Source organism: Trifolium pratense, linkage group LG3 (assembly GCF_020283565.1).
Source record: "Trifolium pratense cultivar HEN17-A07 linkage group LG3, ARS_RC_1.1, whole genome shotgun sequence".
Classification (NCBI taxonomy): domain Eukaryota; kingdom Viridiplantae; phylum Streptophyta; class Magnoliopsida; order Fabales; family Fabaceae; genus Trifolium; species Trifolium pratense.
The window spans coordinates 30,029,280-30,046,321 of NC_060061.1; the positions used below are offsets into that span (position 1 = coordinate 30,029,280).

A 17,042-nucleotide genomic window follows, 5' to 3' on the forward strand; every position below is an offset into this window, starting at 1 on the left:
TGTATGCAATGGAATGAAACAAATTAGTAATACAAATACAATTTTGTCCTTATTTTTCTATTTCATAAAGCTTTATTTCTTCCCTCTTCTTCTATCGTTTGTTTTTTCTTCAGCCGGTATATTCTACAACTCTTCATCGACCTTCTTATTATTATATTTGTTGCCAAAACCTTCTTCGGTGATGATTTATGCTCGTGAGTCGTCGTGACAAAGAAATAATGCGATACTACTATTTTATTATTATAAAGTAAACAAAAATCAAAATTGCTTCAAACATAAAAATAAAATGAAAATTAAATATACATTATTTGGTCTGACGTTATATACTAGTATTATTTAAATATGAGAATAGAAGATTATATGTTTTTATTGTAAAATTTTTTACTTTTATTTTTATGTAATCTTGATTTTAAATAGGGTAGAATTGGAATAAAATATTTATAATTTATTGCATTCCGTCTATTTTCTAAACAATAGAGTGAAACAATATTCCATCGCATTATAAAATATTCAAACAATGGAATGAAATTAATGCTCCAATCTGTTTCGTTCCATTCGATTCTATCATATTCCATTCTGTTTCGCTCCATTATATTCCACCAATCCAAACATAGTCTAAGAGATTTATTTTTCCCAAGTTAATCCAAGAAAAATGTCTGTCAACTCCTTCAACCTAAGTCCGAGAGATTCAAATCTTTACTATCTTCATAGCAAGAACTTGGGGGGTGTTCCGAACTAGACTAAAGCTCACTATACCAAATGCCCATTATATTTTAGGTCCAAGATAATACTCTTTAGTACAAGACATACATGTCTTTGGAGGGCACATGACTTCAACGGATAGCAATCCAACATAGTACAAGAATAGTCATTTGACAATACTGATCTTAACTGTTGATCAGAACAAATGGATGGCCACCTAGCAGTCCGTTGAGCAGGTGGTTGACGGCGGGTCGAGCAGCTGATCCTCGGAGGGGGGGGTTGTACCTGCAGGTGCTCCGATGCCAAAGTTAGAGAGGGAATGAGAGCAAGAGAGATACAAGAGAGGGAAAGTAATTGAGTGAATGAATAGTGTTACATAGCTCTCCTATATAGGAGAGCTTATATAGCCCCTAGCTCTGGGCCAAAGGTCCTCTTATTGGGTTGGATCAGGTTAGGCCCAATAAGATGGACTGCCAAGATATTACCCTTAAATAGTGGGTGAAGCAATGATCTGCTCCTATCTTGGTGGAGAGGTTCTACCATGTTCTGCTGTGCTGACACAGATGTGGTTGGACAAGCCATTGTGGACTTAGAGGGTGTAATGCTGGATTAGTTATAGTCTAGTCCAGAACAAATACAATTCTCAATTCCACTAACGTAGTGAAGCCGGTCCCCAGGCATATGCAAGACTTGATCTATAAATACGCTCATATCTCAAGCTCCCAATGTACACACATCGAAATGCTAACATTTTTGCAGGTACTTTTCCACTCCACGCCTGAAGCTCTCAACCACCACAAACAACACCTTAGCCTTGCCAAATGAACTGTTCCGTTCTGCCCGTTCAACGCAAGTAAAGTGCATGAATATTGTTAAAACACTAACAAACATCATTTGAATTTCTAGCTGCACACAACAACGACACAATTGTGAGTTCGAATTCAAGGAAAAATATACACCTTGACAATATTTTTACTAAAGGAAAATAAAAATTACATATGCTTACCATGTATTTTGGCATAGAATTCCCTTTTTTTTTTCCAAACCAAATTTCTTTTTTTTTATTAGTTTCCATTGACATAGAGATTTCTATCCTAAGCTTTTTTCTTATCAAGCTATTGTTTCTTGGATTTTTATCATATATAGTATAGTAACTTAATACATAATTGGATTTTTATCATAGTAGTTACTTTCTACCATTTGGGTGCATTAATAATTACTTAATACTAATTATGGTAACAATTATATCAACGTATAATTATTTCAATTTTTTTGTTTCCTCTAGATCTCCTATTTCAATAAAAAGAATATGAAAATTCAAAATTCAAAATTCAACCAATGAATAAAAGGGACGGAATGAGTAACTCAACTGGTTGAGCTAAGGGTTAAAGAGCAGAATGAATAAAAAAAAGTTTAACAAGTCGAATTGTCGTTAACAATTCGTCATTAACCACAATGTATATGCAGTGGCAAATTAAGTTTTATCCGGATCAAATTAAAATGAGTTTGACTGTTATTATGCGCAAATTAAATTGAGTTTTTTGTAATGGTCGGCGATGATGTGTGTTGCTGAACGGGTACATTGGATCTATATGTGACTCAAAAAATACTACAATGCCAAGTATCACACTTTTCAAAAGTCGCAACACAAACTTTATAATAGTGTCATAATCAATTAATTAATTAATTAATTAATTAATTGGTTCTTTGTATATATATACATGTAGACACAAAGAACCTCTCAAAAATTCCAACATCAAATTTGCACCAATTTCTCTCATCTCTTCTAAAACCTCAATCCCCATTACATACCCTCACACATAATATTTAGTAGCCATCTTCAATTCGAGTGAGATTTAATTTGCGCTTGGAGAAATGAATCTCAATTAATCTGAAGTTCGGTCGGAAGAGGTAATAAAAGTATATCGAAAAATTATCACTAGGAAAGGGGAATTATCAAAATTGACGCAAAGAATACTCGCGTCATATCATCAAAGATAATATCTTTGAGTTAATTACTCATTATGCATTCAAGGAATCAATGGGGAGGATCATTTGAGTTGACAAATTGTAATGAAGTGGCGTCTGACTATGAGACGAGCCGCATAGGAGATCAATGGGACAGGGCGGCGTTGCTCAGTCCGGCAAGCGACACAATGGATTCGACGGTACAAAGTTGGATTCTTGAAAGGCCAATTACTAAGAAGAAAACTAAGTATGTGGATATTGGATGCATGAAGTTGAGTTGCAAGGCATTGAAATGGATTTTTGGTATAATCTTTGTGGTATTTTGTGTAATTGGGCTTCCCATCATAGTTGCAAAGAATTTGCCCAAACATCATTCTCGACCTATAACACCTGATAATTACACTCTTGCCCTCCATAAAGCGTTACTCTTCTTCAATGCTCAGAAATGTATGTATTTTCTTCTACCATCTCATTATCATTATGCAAATTAACATAGTATATGCATTATTTTTGTTCTAATTTATTGGTCTTATTTTACCTTTTCTCTAACGATTTTATTATTTGATTTATTAGATGATTGTAGACTAAATATATGATGATATAAGATCCTTAAAATATTGCTTTCATATTTCATAGCATATGCATTTGAATAGGCATGTTTTTTGCTAGTTATGACTTATGAAATGTGAGTTTTTAGTTAATAGATGTTACTAATAATTTAAAATATATAACCCAATAAAAAATATATAAATATGATATCCTGTAATTGCTCTCTTGATAGATTCAAATTTGTTTTCTTACAAAAGACATTTTTTTCTAATGGACAGAAGCATTTGTTATCCCCTTTTGTCCGTCAACTTCTTCCAAAGGCTGTTTGACGTGAGATAAACCTATTTGGTTGTGTGTTTGGAACACTTATTTAATTAAGCACTTATTATAAATTACTTTTTGTTTTTGACACCAAAAAATAAATTACTTAAGCTCTGTCAAACATAACACATATATTTATATAAAGTTCTTGATACTAACATGTGTCCTAAAGGCAAAAATCTGAGGTTCGAATTCGAACCTCTAAAATTGTGCTATGTAACACTTATTATGTGTCTTATTATTAGTATTATTATATTTTTTTATGAAGCGGTCTAGTGGCTAGAAAGTCTACCCTTAAGGTAAATAAGTAGGTGTTCGAGATTCGAACTCCAACTCTGCATGTATAATGTAATATTCCTGCGGACTGAGCTGAATTTACATGACACTATTAGACTCTTTCTAAGTAGTAATAATTTAGAGCGTTGATTAATAAATTAAAATATATGATTAATAAATTAAATATAGTTGACAATCCTTTTCATAATTTTTCTTTATATTTTTGAACGATCAAGACACTAATAATTTTTACATTTTTATTATTGTCAAATGATATTTAACGTCATTTCATTCCAACAAGTTGCTTTGAACTTGTTCTAATTAAGTTTCATTCTTCATTCAAAAAATAAAAAAAGTTTCATTCCACACATAGTTCTTGACTTTTTCAAAAAAAAAAAAAATGATATCAACCAGACGGCATTTGTGTTGCTAGTATTTGAATTTGAATGGTTCTGTTTGTTCATTTGAATTTGTGTTTGTTCATTTGTGAATTTGAACTTGCCAAATGACACCTAAATTAACTACATGCTGCAACCCATTTTTCATTCCATTCTTATTTTAGATTATAATTTTTTAGTTATTGTTTTTTGCAAACATCCATATTTTATCTCTATTTTTAATACTACACATAATGTTTCATATTTTATCTCTAGAAGTACATTTTTACATAGTATATATAATTTTTAGAAGGATAGTACTAGAAATTCACACACATAACTGTGAGTTTCATAGCACTCCGGAATTTTAATAAAGGAAATTGTTTATCATTTATGGAAATTTGATGAGTCAAGCTCTATAATGATGAAAGATAGAAAAGAAAAGTATAAAGACTAAATCAGAGTTGCAAGAGGGGTGAGATTGAACTAAGGGTTAAAAGAAATTGAAGGTGCATGATTCAAGTTCTGACAAATCGTTAAAAAACTAACATAACAATTAACATCCGTACTTCTTAGACTTGAGAAATATATCTTCTAAACAAACTCTTATCAACTTTCTGAATAACTTACTCACTACCCTTCTCTCCCTTTTATAACATATTTATTCTCATAAAATGCCACTAACTCCCCTAAAATGCCCACTAACTCTTCTTCTCCCCCATTCTAATTACTTCTAGAAAGAGTGGTCATGTAAAGTGGGCCAATAATTGGGCCAGCTAGCATACTAAATCTTGGTGTTCTATATGTTTCTGAGTGATGGTGTCCAATCTAGCAACATCGACATTTGGCAATTGAGTTAGGTCTTATAGACAATAATAATTTTTTGTCTCAACTCAATTATACAATTAACTATTAAGTATATGCATAGTAATAACTAGCTTTTAATAAGGACAAATGTTTTTGTTATGATACCTGTAATATTTACCTTTGATTTGTGAAGCCGGGGAATTACCAAAGAGCAATGGCATTCCATGGAGAGGAAACTCAGGATTACAAGATGGGAAAGACACTACTGATGATAAAAAAGGACTTGTTGGTGGTTATTATGATGCAGGAGACAATATAAAGTTCCATTTTCCAATGTCTTTTGCTATGACAATGCTAAGTTGGAGTGTGCTTGAATATAAGCAAAAATACATGGCAATTAATGAGTATGATCATGCTAGAGAACTCATTAGGTGGGGTACTGATTACTTGCTTTTAACCTTCAATAGTTCTACTTCCAAAATCAACAAAATTTATGCTCAGGTAAGTTAATTTTTGTTTCTATACATTTTATTCTACCCTTAAAAAAGAGGTGAAACATTTAGTGATGAATGTTCAATGATGTGTTACATAGAAGATTATATTTTGATAAAAACATAATTAGCATTAGTGTTGATGATATACTACTAAGTGCTTAACTATAAGCTATTTATATAACAAAATATAAAATAATGTTAGGCTGATTTCATATTAGCAGTTTTCATAAACTATCTTCGAAAGCTTACGAAAATAAGCATAAAATAATTCGTAAGCTGTTTTCATAAACTTTCACAAACAATCTCACAAGTGTTTAAATCAGTAGATAAATTCAAACAAGTCAATTCAACCAGGCCTAAATCATGCGTGCATAACTTTTTTATGTTCTATATATCTTTCTTGTGGTATAATTCAACAAATCTTATGTAGTATTTCTGAATTCGTGCCACCTTCTGGTCGGTCTAAGAGTGAGTGAGGCCTAAAACAAACTCTGATAGAAACATTATATAGCACATTCTATAAATTTGAATGCTAAGTGCAATGCATTTTCATTTTATGTTTAGGTTGGTGGATCTCTAAATGGTTCTAAAACACCAGATGATCATTACTGTTGGCAAAAACCAGAAGACATGGACTATCCACGCCCAACGACGACTATATTCGAAGGACCTGATCTTGCGGGAGAAATGGCAGCAGCATTAGCAGCAGCATCCATAGTATTCCAAGACGACACCACATATTCCAAAAAACTACTCAAGGGAGCTGAAACGGTCTTTGCATTTGCACGAGACTTTGGTAAAAGATCGACATATAGTCGCGGAAAGCCTAACATCGAACCTTTTTATAACTCATCTGGTTACTTTGATGAGTACATGTGGGGTGGTGCTTGGTTGTTTTATGCAACTGGAAATAGTACCTACATTTCATTGGCAACTGATCCTAATGTGCCTAAGCATTCCAATGCATTTTATATGATTCCTGATTTGAGTGTTCTGAGCTGGGATAATAAGTTACCTGTTGCTATGTTGTTGTTGACAAGGTTTAGGATGTTTCTTAGTCCTGGTTACCCTTATGAGGAAATGCTTAGTATGTACCATAATGTTACTAGTCTTACCATGTGCTCTTATCTTCAACAATTCAAGGTCTTTAACTGGACTAGAGGTAATTCAAAATAATTACTCCTCCCGGTCCTTTTTACAAGAGACACTTCACTTTTCTAGATTTATTAAATAATTAATATACATGATCTATAGACCAGATACATTAATTATTCAATGAATCTAGAAAAGTGAAGTGTCTCTTATAAAAAGGATCAGATGGAGTATTAGTTAACATGTTATATTTTTGAGTTGTTTTTTCATTCAAAAAGTTATGATCGTGAAGTTTCAACAGGATCATAAGATGCATGTTGACATGAAAATTTGCAGGAGGATTGATACAATTGAACCATGGAAGACCACAATCTCTTCAATATGCTGTCAATGCTGCATTTTTGGCATCTCTTTTTGCTGATTATATGGAAGCCAAAGGTGTTCCTGGATGGAATTGTGGTCCTAATTACTTTTCAAGATCTGTTCTGAAGGCATTTGCAACCTCTCAGGTACTGTTTGAACAACTAAATTTAGACAACTTTTGCTAAAACTTTTGCGAGAACTTTTTTAAGTGGTTAATGTAGTTCAAATAAGCGATTAATTACATTGAGTAGATGGTTAAAAAATATATTAGGTCGTTAAACTCATTAACTGTGATCGTAACTTCACTAACCACAATTTTGGAGTGATTAACCATAATTTTAGTTGTTCAAATCTAAAAGTACTTGGAGAAATTCATGTCCAAATTTTTGGTTATGAAGTAATATTGATGATTAATGAGTTTCGGCATCTGATATATTCATTAACCACCTATAAAGTTGTCGAAAAATTTGTCTTGTACAAAAATCATTCGTTCTCTTAACGAAAATAATGTCCTTTTCTATATTTCCATCATGAAACAGATTGAATACATAATGGGTAAAAATCCAATGAATATGAGCTACATAGTAGGATATGACAATAAATTTCCAAGACATGTTCATCATAGAGGTGCATCAACTCCAAATGATCACAAGCATTACTCATGCACTGGTGGTTGGAAGTGGCGCGACACAGATAACAGAAATCCTCACAACATTACAGGAGCAATGGTTGGAGGACCAAATAATTTTGACCAATTCCATGATTCAAGGACTAATTACAACTATACTGAACCAACTTTAGCTGGTAATGCGGGATTAGTAGCTGCTTTAATTTCCTTAACAAGTATTGAAGGTACTAGTGGTGTTGATATTAATACAATTTTTGAAGCTATTCCACAATTTGGGCCACAAAATCCACCTCCACCACCACCTTGGAAACCATGATATCATATACTATTTCATTCATTGATTTTATCCTAGTCCTTGTGTTTTGGACAATACTTCTCCAATTTTCAACTTATGCATGTATATTCATTTATTTATAAATGATTTAGCTAGTTATACACTCTTATATATTATTTAAAATTTATTGTACTATTTTTGAATTGTGGATTTCAAAACCCTATTTTGAGTAAACTGGTATAGGAACTCAGATTCTCTACGGTTGGAATTTCCTATTGTTATTGGAGTCAATTCATCTAAGTTGATGGATAGAGATTAGACGCTTCACATCTTGACTATAAAATATTGAGAACTCAAAATCGTACTTGTCTGATCTTAATCAACCGCCAAAGTCATTGATTGCCGTGATCGCTAACAGCAACAAAGTCTCTCTTGAATATAGATCCTTAGCATTGTTAGTAGGGAATCCATTTCCATAATGTAAAGATCCTTTCTTTCATGTGATTTTTAAATAAGGAACTTGATTAGGATATTAAATGCACGAATATCTAATTGAAAGACAATCAAGATAACATAGATTTTTTTTTGACAGTCAAAATGATGGATCCAAGGGCTAAGTTTTATTGGATACTAAACTATTGAACCTCATTCCCTATAATAACATCACTATGTCAACTAAATTATGCTCACATGAACTATTTCTTTTTAATTTTATCTAATGCCTGGACAAATTCGAAATAAACCGGGTCTTCAAGAAACGTCAATGTCAAATAATTTTGAGCACTAATTTGGTCAACATTTTGATCTTAACATCTATTGATTTCAGAAGGTTAAATGTTCATGTTTACATCTTTTAAATATCATACCAATGTTATAAAACCAACCTTCTAAACTCAAATATATTCACAAGAAATATACACAAATTTTCATCTTCGAACATTCTGATAACCAAATATTATACTTGAACAAGAAACTTATAGATTGAAAAGCATGCAAAAAATCACAAAGAACTTCAGATCTTGAAAAACTGATTTCCTTTATGACAACACTAATTAGTGAATGATTTCGTGCTTCATGAGAATTACTCGTCCATTTATAGCAACGGCGGGATGTGAAAATATACAAGAGAAAGCTCTAATGAACAATCAACCCAAAATTGACAGTGAATGAAGGCAATTAGACAAGATCACCTTCCTTGAGTGCAACCCTGAACTGCCTGGGAAATGCACCTACAAAGCCTAACAATTCTTGAATACCCCACACTCACACTCTCTGCTGCACTTCTTATTTCATCTACAAGCGATGAAGGAAGAGCCTTTTGTTCCCCATTAGCAGCAAGACCATATATTTGAGACGGAAGAACCTCGGCAGGATATGCCCCACTGCTCAAACCAATTGTTAAATCAGTTCGTTTCATTACAAAGTTACAAATGCCAAAAAAAAATGTAACCATAAAGCTTATCTCATGCCGGGATATCAACATATTTAAACACTTGGCAGACTCAATTATAAGTGACTTGTGTACAGTGCTTATATGATCGGAACACTCAAGCAAGAAACAAACAACAGCTAGGGTACGTTTGATAGATGTTCTAGTATAACAAAAGCAGAATAGTACAGTACAAATAATTGAGTCATAGCACAACTTTTTGTTTTGTAGAAAAAGTTGAATAGTAATTTTAACTTTTGGTTTTGTATAATGTGCATTACACAAAAAAGTTGTATCCTATTTCACTTGGTAACAGAATTCAAGACTTGTCTTCTGCTTCATCTTATGTATTGTCTTCCATGACCATTTTCAAATCAAACATACAAGTAGTTTAAAGGTGAATGTTAAAATAATTGCAGGATTACCATTTTAAGCATGTCATATCGAGAATCACTTGCACCTTCTTCCCACCACAGAAGTCGATGAAAGATAGCTGCAAATCAAGTTGATTAACTGCAAAAACGGTATGAAATAGACAATGTGAAATACCTGTTAGATCTAATGTCAGAAAATGGAAGGTAGTACCAATTCCAATTAATTAAGGAAGGAATATTCTGTTGATAAAAGGTTCATATTATGGTTTTGAAAATTAAATCGGTCCGGACCGGCCAGTTTGATAGGGTAACTGACTGATAAACTGATTAAGTACTTGTTCAGTAGTTCTGTTCAATTTCAATCCCAAAAAACTGTTCATAAAACCAGTGGACGCAGGTCAAACTAGTAAAAAATAAAGCAGAAATTCAATAAAGGAGGTTTCTCCATTATAAGCTGCTTGAACCTGTTTTTTTAATCCAACCAGATGCATATTTATAAGTTTAATATGTATATAGTCCTTATAAATCACGGCCTTTCAAGTTCAGTATCTAAATAAATTTAAATCACTTTTAGTTCCAATTTTTTTATAGGGATTATTTTGAGGGACTAAAGCGCCCTTTTCAAATAGGAACTGAAGGCGAATAAAATTTATTTAGGGACTAAATTTGAAAAGTCGTGATTTCAAAAAGACTATAATTATTTTTCAGAATAAAGGCCTAATGCTAAGTTACAAAGACTCGTGTATGAGGTTCGCATTTGTATATGGTTCAAATATATCATTTAGTCTCTTATTATTGATTAATTTTTGTCTAGCAAGACATATAATATGGTTTTAAGTTAATTTAGATTTATATGAAGCTTTATTCCTTATAGCTTCTTATTTGATATGTTATATATATATAATAATATAATATTAATAATATATATTTAATTATCAGCAGTTCAACTTGGAGTTGAAGTAGTAAATAACATTCTTTCACTGATTCAATGACTGCCCCCACCTTAATTTTTAAAACATTGGCACATGGTATAATATATAGAGTACAGAGGAAATTTGCATACCTGAATGAGAATTGAACTTAGCCTGGACCAAATTTCTAATTTCTACCCTAGCTAACTGAACCTCCTCAACCACATCTAGCAAATTACTTAGAAGTGAACCTGTTATCTGCATAAAATAGCTGGTTAGCTACAACACACTATGAGGTTGCAAAAGAAAACTTTGAGCCCAAGAAATAGAAAGCAAAGGGATAACAGAAAAGACTACTTAAAGGCTTCTTTGAAACTAAATTTTCTTAACTCTCATAAACCACACCATTCATACCATTAGTTTACTTTTCTAGTACGTATCAAGTAGATTTTGAAAATGAGTGAGGACCACCCCTGCTGTAACTAATAATTTAATGAATATGGTAATCCCCTCTAAAAATATAGGAAATATGAAATAAAAAATGAAACAAACTTGCTAGAAGAAAATCAGCACAAGAAACAGTTACCTGTGTTTCTTGTGCCATACTGATTCGACCCGTGCACTTGCTGGTGGTATGTGGATTTAAGGCAAACACAAATGCAGAGAAAGCCTCCACATTTGGATAGGTCTGAAAAACTAAATGTATCATATTAGAAAACTGCAAGGTATGAATGTTGAATATATAATATAATAATAAAAACGGATAAATTGTCAACCAAATTACCTTTCCAATATTCACATCATTCAAGCTATTTGATACTATAATGCTTGATAGACCAGCATTTACTGTGAACCTACATTCCATCAAAGTAAATAGGCACTTGCATATTCAGTAATGTCACAAAAGATACACTTGAGCTCCAATCCTTAAAAAAAAGAAACAAATCAAAGTTAACCTTTGGATGATATATCCGCGATAGTTGAGAATAATCATGTGATAATCATCCTTACGCTCAAAATCTTCAACATCCCACAACTGACAAATAGTAGAAAAAAAATTGTTGGTCAGAAAATGAAATCTTAGATTGTACATAGATAAGAACCATATTTAAAGTCAAACAACCTTCAAATTCTGGAATACCAACTTGTAAGATATTCTCTTTTCCAAATAATCACGAACAGATCTTACGACGTTGGTATAGCTTTGATCCCCTTTCATCTTGCAGTAACTATAAAAGAATTCACTTAAAGATTTTGCTTTCTGATCCAAATTTTCAAGCTCTTGCCTCGTTTCCATCACATTTTTGCAAGAAACCTAAGATTGACCAATAAAACATTGCCAATTGAAATACAATGGGACAACATATTAAACCTTTTATGATCATGTTGCATCAATGAACTACAAACAGAAACTAGGGACATGCAAGGGAAAATATATCATGCAAACAAAAGGAAATTCATTCATCAGACGAACATAACTTTCATGAATGTTAAGTACAAATTTGTTTTAACTTTAAGCGAGCTAGTCAGGTGATTGTTGCATTTAAGCCAAAAAACTAACCGAACCAGCACCCTTTGTTTTAACTTTTTTCAATTGTGGCCGCAAATGATGTTATAGCAGCTGCTACAGCCCTTATAGCAGAATATGCATAAACCGTGGTTTTTCCTGGCAGATTCATCAAAATCCGCTACGTAATAGAGCTATTGCATCGCTATACGACAACGGGTCACCAATTCATCTAACAACTTATAAATATTGAATTAGTGTGAGTTAGAGATTGTAAAAATTTTGCAAGGAGATCTCTCTGAGCTCCAAGATTCTATTGACAACAAAAAAATACAGACATTTTGTTAGGAGAGCTCTCTGTATAAGAATGCTCCCTCAAAGATTGACATGTTGTGTAGCAAGGGAATCGAAGTGCGAGGACAGAGAATTTAGATTTTTATTCTTTCAAAGATCCTTAAATTAAAGTTGCTTTAAATATAATGTCAAGTAGCGACCTTAACTCAGTGTAATTCTCTCATCAGTGTATTTCCAATACCAATAAAAGGTTTTGAAGATTGGATATAACATGAAAGTGCATCATGATAATTTAAAGCTATTATCACTGGGTCATTTAAACTAAATCGCATACAATGAATTGTACCTGACATTTTCCTTGTGAATTAAATTTTTTTGTATTGATATGACTATCATCAGCTTGAATGTCAACCAGTCTAGTCTTAGCAGAACATGGCATGGAATTTTTCATCATCTGAGTCTCTTGAAGCCCAGAACTCAGCTGTTGTACTTTTTCCTGTGAATAATGAATGTTTGTATCACCAATAGTATGTATTGCTAAATACTAAGATTTATGTGTAAGAGAGAATACCAGTAATCTCTCACGCTTAACATTCATTAATTGTAGCTTAGCCTTCTCATATGCTATATTAAAAAGCAACAATTTCATTTCCACAACTCTGCAAAAGAAATACTTAACATTATCAACCATTAATTAGAAAGCAATTCCATAAACTTGTGTAAGAAACAACGCAACCCAAATAGTGAATGAGTCAAACAGCTTATACAAACCTTTTGTGTCTAGGAATATCTAGAGGATCCGTTAATTTCTTCTGAAAGAAAAACAACCATGTCAATAAGAAACAGGAAATTCCGAACAGAGAGCAAGTTTGATTTGAGAAAGCATTTATTTTCATTTCCTGTTTTCACTTTTATTTACAAAATTGTCGCATGTTTTTTATTTTCAAATGTCTGTATAGGAAATAGTCGACAAATAATTATATATTATTTTCAGGGTATCCTCCTATACACATCTTTGAAATCAACAAAGTGAAAACAAGATTATATTTTTTGTATTTAAAAGTCAAAACAGACAATGTTGTCTCAAAGGAAACATGCCCTTAGATATTGTCTTTAGAGGAAGTAATATGTACTAATCATTACAAATATAAGCAGCTTGTTCATGCTATGCTATAATATAACTAGCAAAGTGCACTAAATTCAAATATCTAATCCAAACCTGAGAATGAATTTCAGAAGAAAGAATATCCCATTTCTTAACTTTCTGCAGACGAACCAAAATATCTTCCAGTGTGCCGATCTAAATATTGAGAGCCAAAATAGTATAAATAGCTATGATAAATTATTTTTTTTGACTAATGATAAAATATTTTTGAATGATTAAAAAGTAAGCAAAAATATCCACAATTGTATTCGCATGCTACTATTTTCTAATTCTACAACCATATATTAGAACATACCAATCTGAAATTTAGCTTGTCAAATGACGGAGAAAGCAATTGTTTTGTGCTGGTTGAGAATCTTTCTAGAACCTGCAAGATAATTGAAAAAGTAAAGACTTAAGAGACCCAAAAAAACAAAGTTCTAACTAACTATTAATATAAAGCAGGAACCATACATGATCGAAATCATTCCACTTCTGATCGCCAAACTTTTCTCTTTCACTTCTCATACTTGTTTGCTCCAAAACAAACTGTAGATCTCCATCCCCACTTTTATGAACCTCTTGATTTCTGTCAATCCTCCCTGTCTTCTCTATATCATCTCCATTACTTAATAACTGGACACCTTTCCTTTTCTTCCCAGAAGAAACCTCGATACCAGTTTTGGTAAGAGGGCTCTGAGCTACTTGGAGTGTCGGGTGGCAGTTGTTATCAAGATCAACCCCATGGCCATCAGAATTAATCCTGTGACACAAGGCTCGAATATCACTTAATAATTCGACACCTTTCCTTTTCTTCCCAGAAGAAACCTCGATACCGGTTTTGGTAAAAGGGCTGTGAGATACTTGGAGTGCCGGATGGCAGTTGTTATCAAGATCAACATCATTCCTTTTCTCCCCGGAAGAAACCTCAATACCAGTTTTGAGAGGGCTCTGAGCTACTTGGAATGTCAAATGGTGGTTGTTATCAAGATCAACACCATGCCCATCAGAATTAATCCAGGGAGACAAGTCTTGGATGTCACTAGGAGGCTCTTGCAGGGAGGGTAACGCAGTTGTTGCTTCTTGGATAGGACTGCTAAGATCTAGAAATCTATTAGGAGGACTCCTAGCCGGTTTTCCCTTCAATGCACTCTAAATCATCCGAGCATCAAACAGAATAACAAATCAGATGCATAGAACTGACATGTTCGGCGTCATAAAAGAAAGAAAAATTAGTCTTCCACTGGAGCCAATGTTTTGATCTCTGTGGAGACACCTTTACCCATACATTTTAGCAAGAGTCGAAATTTTAATTTCGTAAAGAATCATAACCATGACATTTTTTACTTGTCTAGACAAAATAGGGAAGAAAACTGAAATAGGATTTGCAAATTTTAATGATTAGAAAAACTTGACTGTATTGTAACCAAAAAAAAAAAAAAAAAAAAAACTTGACTGTACTGAAATATATTATACTTTCAGTGTTGTTGAAATATATTATACTTAAAAAACTTGACTGTACTGAAATATATTATACTTACTGAAATATATTATCCTAAACCTTCATTATTCCCCAACTATTCCAATTTCCAAGTCATATAAATGGACACATAAGAATGCAAAGCTGTCTCAATGCCTACATTTTTCCACTCAGAAAGACTTGAACATGAGACAAAGGTTAAGTAGAAAAAGGCTCCTTGCACTTAGACAACGGTCATTGAAAAAATGTAACAACTTTAGGATACCATGAAAAAAGAATGTTGAGCGAAAACATATAAACAAATCATTTAATAACCTTGGTTGAAGACTCCAAAGCAGAAGCAACTGTAGTATCATGGGTGATTTGATGAACAGGAGAGTTAACTAAGGATTCCGTGTTGGGTAAAACTTCCATATGATTTGCAATTGGTGAATGTGTGGCTAACTTATCGCCTTCATCCATATTTGGTGGGGTTGCTCTATTAGCCTTAGCAGAGTTCAATTGTTTACAAGCTAACAGAGTTTCGTCATTAACAAACTCCTTAGTATTCTGAAAATGAAAAATAACAAATATCACTTGTCAATTACTAATACCATGCATTTACACAAGCCACCATATGTAATTGCATATATAACTCTACAAAGATAGCCACAACCACAACAATATCATCATAAACGATACACGGCTACAATTCCATACATTACAATAACTATACGCAACTAACTAAAAGGGACCCTAACATCTGAAATAAAAGAAAATGAACTTTGAAGCATACAAAAAACAAGTCAACTGAGAAAACTGCTGTAAACAAATAGCCTAGAAAGATTTTCAACCTTGGTCGAAGACCCAAAAGCAACTGCAATTGGTGAATGCGTAGCTTTTGAACCTATTGGGGAAACACCATCCAAATCCTTGCTTCCCTGTGCCAAAATTGCAACCAACCCAGGAGAGAGTCTTCCATAATCATAGGTTTTTGGCTGTTCCCCTTCAATGCTCATGGCATCTGAGTCCCCGCTGGCACTCACCACCACCGGTGACTGAGGCACTCTCTTTTCACGATCAGTGAGTTCCATGAAACTCCCCGGAGTAGCACTGCTTAGACCAGGTGTGCTCACCGTCGCTTCAAACCTAGTCGGCGTCTTCAGATCCCCTGAATCTGAACGTGCTAGACTCCGGTAATGCATCGAAAAAGGAGTTGAGTCCATCGTGATGTCGTCGGAGACACCAGAATCCGATAACCGTCCCGGTTTGATGAAATCCATCGACACAGGACCACCAAATTCGTCATCTGAAAATCAAATTTGTAAAAAATTTAAAATAAAAAAAAAAAAAAAAAAAAAAAAAAAAAAACAATAGCAATTGAAATTCGAACAATTAGCTACTACATGAAATTAGGTCATTAGGGTTATAATAACTCACCATCAGTGTCGTCATCAGCGTTGATACTGCTTCCACCAGGAGAAGGAGAACCAATTGGTTGCAGAAAGGAGTTTCTATGATCAACCGCTTCACCCTCACCGTCAGTAGAGTTACGGCGGCGGAAGATGTGGACGGAGGTGATTTCATTGTCGGCGAAGCTAACGCGGCGTGCTCTTTTTCTGTTGAAGGATATGGTTTCTTCTTCTGTTTCAGTGTTGTTGGATTTAGAAGGTTCCATTGGTGGTGCTATTTTTTTTTTTTTTTTTGATAACAAAGAGGAAAAGATATTGCCCATTGGTTTCTTCTTCTGTTTCAGTGTTGTTGGATTTAGAAGATATTAAATACTCCCTCCGTCCCAAAAAGAATGACCCATTTTGAATATATGTACTATTCATATATATTGTTTTGACCATATTTTTCTACTAATAAATAAAAATAAATATTAACATATAAGATGTTGTTAGATTCGTCTCGATGAGTATTTTCAAAATATCAATTTTTTATAATTTTTACTATTATACAATTAAAGATATTAGTCGCCAAAGTTATGAATTGGCATGCGTGTTTCGGTCAACTGGGTCATTCTTTTTGGGACGGAGGGAGTAGGCAGTTTTGCAACTTTTTTTTCGATTG

General features: G+C 33.3%; 2 protein-coding genes across 7 annotated transcripts; one reads left to right on the top strand and one right to left on the bottom strand.

Moving 5' to 3' along the window:
• Window positions 1-2,726: 2,726 nt before the first annotated feature.
• LOC123915753 (endoglucanase 12-like) lies at window positions 2,727-7,893 on the top strand. Its single transcript, XM_045966976.1, has 5 exons — window positions 2,727-3,117; window positions 5,194-5,501; window positions 6,059-6,656; window positions 6,923-7,095; window positions 7,489-7,893. The coding sequence occupies exons 1-5, from the start codon at window positions 2,727-2,729 to the stop codon at window positions 7,891-7,893; spliced, it is 1,875 nt and encodes a 624-aa protein (XP_045822932.1).
• Window positions 7,894-8,638: 745 nt separating this feature from the next.
• LOC123915754 lies at window positions 8,639-16,780 on the bottom strand. Of its 6 annotated transcripts, none has more exons than XM_045966979.1 (16): window positions 16,410-16,780; window positions 15,824-16,278; window positions 15,306-15,539; window positions 13,985-14,662; window positions 13,827-13,898; window positions 13,586-13,666; window positions 13,138-13,178; window positions 12,938-13,025; window positions 12,713-12,862; window positions 11,689-11,880; window positions 11,522-11,601; window positions 11,350-11,419; window positions 11,152-11,253; window positions 10,718-10,823; window positions 9,706-9,793; window positions 8,639-9,233 (listed from the first exon to the last, which is right to left on the bottom strand). In XM_045966979.1, the coding sequence occupies exons 1-16, from the start codon at window positions 16,702-16,704 to the stop codon at window positions 9,038-9,040; spliced, it is 2,928 nt and encodes a 975-aa protein (XP_045822935.1). In that variant the 5' UTR covers window positions 16,705-16,780; the 3' UTR covers window positions 8,639-9,037. The 6 variants fall into 6 exon arrangements, 3 of the variants coding, with proteins under 3 accessions (XP_045822935.1, XP_045822934.1, XP_045822933.1); XM_045966978.1 differs by having other exon boundaries at window positions 13,138-13,175; window positions 16,410-16,747; XM_045966977.1 differs by having other exon boundaries at window positions 11,152-11,419; window positions 16,410-16,744.
• Between the last annotated feature and the right edge of the window lie 262 nt (window positions 16,781-17,042).